General features: G+C 34.1%; 1 protein-coding gene across 1 annotated transcript; it reads right to left on the bottom strand.

Moving 5' to 3' along the window:
- Window positions 1–1,282: 1,282 nt before the first annotated feature.
- Window positions 1,283–2,877, bottom strand: LOC118736610 (putative nuclease HARBI1). The gene is made up of 4 exons (XM_036466661.1): window positions 2,644–2,877; window positions 2,274–2,593; window positions 2,115–2,218; window positions 1,283–2,053 (listed from the first exon to the last, which is right to left on the bottom strand). Exons 1-4 carry the CDS (start codon window positions 2,757–2,759, stop codon window positions 1,883–1,885), a joined length of 711 nt encoding a protein of 236 aa, XP_036322554.1. The 5' UTR covers window positions 2,760–2,877; the 3' UTR covers window positions 1,283–1,882.
- Between the last annotated feature and the right edge of the window lie 1,492 nt (window positions 2,878–4,369).

Below are 4,369 nucleotides of genomic sequence, written 5' to 3' on the forward strand. Positions count from 1 at the left end.
AAGCATGAATTGTAGATTGATACACCTTGGAGAACGATTGTCTTCTCCATCTAAAATTTGGAACATGGCCTCATCCAAAGTGCTGAGCTTTTTAAATAGCTAAGGTTGGAGTGATTACAATTCTGATTTAGCACAATATATCTTCTTAGGTCGCAGCGCGGGTATCTTCGACGTAATAATAATAATATCGTCACTAGACACAATAAAGAGCTAAGAAAATTTCTTAGGGGAGTTCTGGGGAATACTGTTGCACTCGAAAATATAGTTGACCGCGGACATAAGTTTATGGGTCTTTCTTCGCTGTCAAAGAGGTTAACGCGGCTTAATTTGCCGCCATCTATGTTAAGAGTCTTTCTTCGCCGAACTTTTTTTACGCCTCTTTTTTTGCTATCAACTTTTGAGCTCGCGTCTTTATTCGTATATAGTGACGATATGTATGTATGTGTAAAGAGACATATGTACATATGGATAAGTCAGTACAGTAAAATAAATCGGTATACGCAGTTAATTTGTTTTTATTAATCTAGTTGTGTTTTAGTTTTACTAGTTTATGTTTACTATGTTTTTAAAAAATTTGACATTGAAAACAAATATTAAAACTCAAAAATGTTTGGTAGGTTTTGGTTGGTTATGGTAGGAAATTTTGGTAGGAACAAAAATTTGTCTGTGGCAACGCTGGTCACAACTAAAGTTATTCATAGTCGCCTAAGTTTCGACTCTTCTGGCTAAGTACCAACTTAAAATTTAGTTTCGGCTGCAGCTGCAACTAAGTCGTAACTAGGAAGAAGTATTTTATCAAATTAAGGGAACACAGACGAAATATGTAAAAATTAAGTTGGTAGAGGGTGATTTTGATAATATTGAATAATCTCCAATTAAAATTTACAAAGATCGATCCATTTTTATCGGAAGATGAAATTAAATGCGTATTACAAGTCGAATAAAGCTAAATCACAATTTTATAATTGGAATAAATTAGATAAATTCTCAAATAATAAGTCAGTTTCACGCTAGTTCTTTTAAAGTAAATTTGTGCATAACATTTAGATATCTACTATTTGTGTGTTTCACAGCATGCTTTCGATAAACATCGACTTCACATCACTGCGGTTGTTCTGGCTATTCCACACAATTAACAAGGAAATGATACCTTATTCTTTTGAATAATCATGCAATGAAAATAAAAATTACATAAACGGATGATCAAACTTGACATTATTTAATAAAAATGTAATTTTTCCAAAATATCGTTAAGAAAAATCTATACATTTTCACACTCGTTTTGCTATATCGTAAACTAATTCGAAACTACTTAGTAGAAGTCTGGGCTCGAATCGTAACAGTCGTGAACGAGCAATTCGTCACGTAAAAAGGACAAAATCGGATTTTGACAGACGTGAACGAACTTCTCATATCGTAATTCGGTATTATGACAGGCGTGAACGAGCGAGTGAACGTACTCGTTCGTTCGAACTGTCATTCGATTAATATTTGACGAACGTACGCGCGCAAAATTTGATAACATTTTTTGAAGAATGTAAGTAATTATAAAATTTGTCCAAACATATACACTTTATAGCTATTTTTTATATTAGGACCAACTACAATAAATTAAACTCTACGCAGAAGGAACTCATGGCGGAGTTCATGGCCGAACACTCTGACTTGGCAAAGAATTTACTCCCAAACTGCTTGCAGGGAAAAGCAACGGCCAACCGTTTGTAGGAAAACCTCACCAAACAATTAAATGTTGTACGGCCGCCAATCAAGGATGTGCAAGAAAGTAGGTTTTGATATTTTTAATGAAAGTAAACATGAACGAACTTTCTTTTAATCTAGGTTTTCGCTGATCAGAAATACAACGCAAAGAGGAAGCTTTCTTTTAACAAGGCTTCCAAACGACGGACAGGTGGTGGACCTTTTCAGGAAAAGGTTTTAACTGCAGCTGAGGAGTTCCTTGGGGAAGCAGCAGGACTGGAAGTATGCGTAGAGTCATGACTGCACCTCCATATTGACAATTTATTGCAAGAATCTTGCAAGTGTGGTCACAAATCTGGCAAACTTAATATTAGTAATAATGTTAATAATGTTAAAATGAAAGAAAAGAAACTTACTAGCATAACGTTAAGACTATGGTAACCTTTCCTGTTGAAGTACATGTGCTCGTCTCTAATTGGCTTTTGTAATCCAATGTGTGTTCCGTCTACGCATCCAACCACTAAAAAGAAAAACATTGGATTCACTACGCATTTTATTAGAACGCCTCTTCTTACCTCCAGGTATTTTATATTTTTCCGAAAACCACTCCTTAGATCTCGAAGATTCGTTCGGCTGGAACTTTATAAATTCCGGACATAATTTGCTTTCCATTTCTTTTAAGACGTTGGACGTAAATTTTGATACCGTGCTCTGGCACATACCTATCAGGTAATCACTACCAACTGTGTGCTGATAGCCACCACTTGCAAGGAGCGAGAGACTTGCAGCCAATTGCAAAACAGCAAGAACGGCTTTTGTGTCATGGCAGTTTATTTTTATTTTCGATAAAACATACTGGAATGCCTCCTTGCTTAACCGAAATCTTTTGATGAATCTGCAAGTATAGGAGTAGAGAAGGTAATTTATTTCCTATGTATCAATTACTCTGCGTTGTTGGATAATGCCAATGGATTGCTTCTGTCCCGAAGTTGCTTACGCACAACTCTTACATCATTTTCGCTTTCGCTATAGCTTAAATAAAATAAAAGGCTCGGATCCATTTTAGTTTTGCCGCTTTTCTTTATTTACTTTTCACTTATTTTGACACTTCAATGTCTATTGTGACTTAAAAAAGGAAGAAGAAGAGAAAAATAATCGATAACCAAATAAACAATAACGATTCGTTCGCCTTCGAGTGTTATCATCCGATATTGTTCATTCGATTAAACGATCACGTAATTCGTGTTCGTACGATTGCCGACTCATTCACGTCTGTCGCGATTCGACCCCTGAAATTCGACTATGAATAGAGGTAAATTTTAAGTTGATACTTAAATTTAAGTTGCAACTTTGTTAGTTTCGACTAACCGCCCTATTCCCACACCACTGACAAAACGCGGTTGACTATTGCCTTTACTACTGCGTATGACAATTGTCAGTTTTATTGTTATGACCTACTGAGTAAGTGACAACGGCGAAACAATGTTTATATTGTGTTTTAGGCGCAGTAATTGTGACAATAGTCATATGACGAATTTTGTCAGTGTTGTGGGAATAGGGCGGTTCCCTGCCAGCCAAAAGTGGTGAAAAATCTGGTGAAACCGCGGGTTTCAGTCACTTCAAAACTGATGACAAAACTGGTGACATTTGTATGGGCGGTGTGCAGATTGTCACCACTTTCCCTCTGTACGTGTGATCCTTGCATCACTGTCGCACTCATTCAGATACTTCGTAAGGAAAACATATAGCTGCACTCGTCTAGCATTGCCCACTTCAGCTGGCGCAGGGTTGCATTCTATTCACAGCGAATTCAAAATAACCTTAAAAACAAATAAAAAATCTTACATTTTTTTTTGATTTTTAGTTTGCAAAATTTATTTTTCAAAATGCATTGTTAACCTAATATACATAGTTAGTAATCAATATTATGAATAAAAATTACAATTAACATTAATAATAAAGATATTTTTACATACATATGTGGTTGCTTAATTGCTTATTATTACTACTACTCCTTTGCATATATATGTTTTCAAAAGTTGCAAATTTTCTATAAAATAGTTAAGCGATTTTAACAGTATTATAATCAAAAGAAAGGTAATCGATTTACCTTTCTTTTAATATATATTAATAGTTGCAAATCATTTGTAATGGTGCACAAAAATTCAGTTTTTTTAGAACTTTGCAAAATGTGGCAACTTTGTCGCTTCTTACATATGTTTTCTAAAGTTGCAAAATTTCTATAAAATAGTTAACCGATTTTAACAATATTATAATCAAAAGAAAGGTAATCGATTTGCCTTTCTTTTAATATATACTTACAGTTGCAAATCGTTTGTAATGGTGCACAAAAATTCAGTTTTGTTAGAACTTTGCAAAATGTGACAGCTTTGTCACTTCTTACATATAATGTTTTCTAAAGTTGCAAAATTTCTATAAAATAGTTAACCGATTTTAACAACATTATAATCAAAAGAAAGGTAATCGATATACCTTTCTTTTAATATATATTAACAGTTGCAAATCATTTGTAATGGTGCACAAAAATTCAGTTTCGTTACAACTTTGCAAAATTTTACCACTTTTTCATTGCTTATATATAGCTGTTTACAAATTTGCAAAGTTTTTATGAAAACGTAAAGCGATTTTAACGGTGTTATAATCAAAAGAA

This window comes from Rhagoletis pomonella, unplaced genomic scaffold (genome assembly GCF_013731165.1).
Source record: "Rhagoletis pomonella isolate Grant_MI unplaced genomic scaffold, Rhpom_1.0 Rhpom_scaffold_00003, whole genome shotgun sequence".
Lineage (NCBI taxonomy): Eukaryota > Metazoa > Arthropoda > Insecta > Diptera > Tephritidae > Rhagoletis > Rhagoletis pomonella.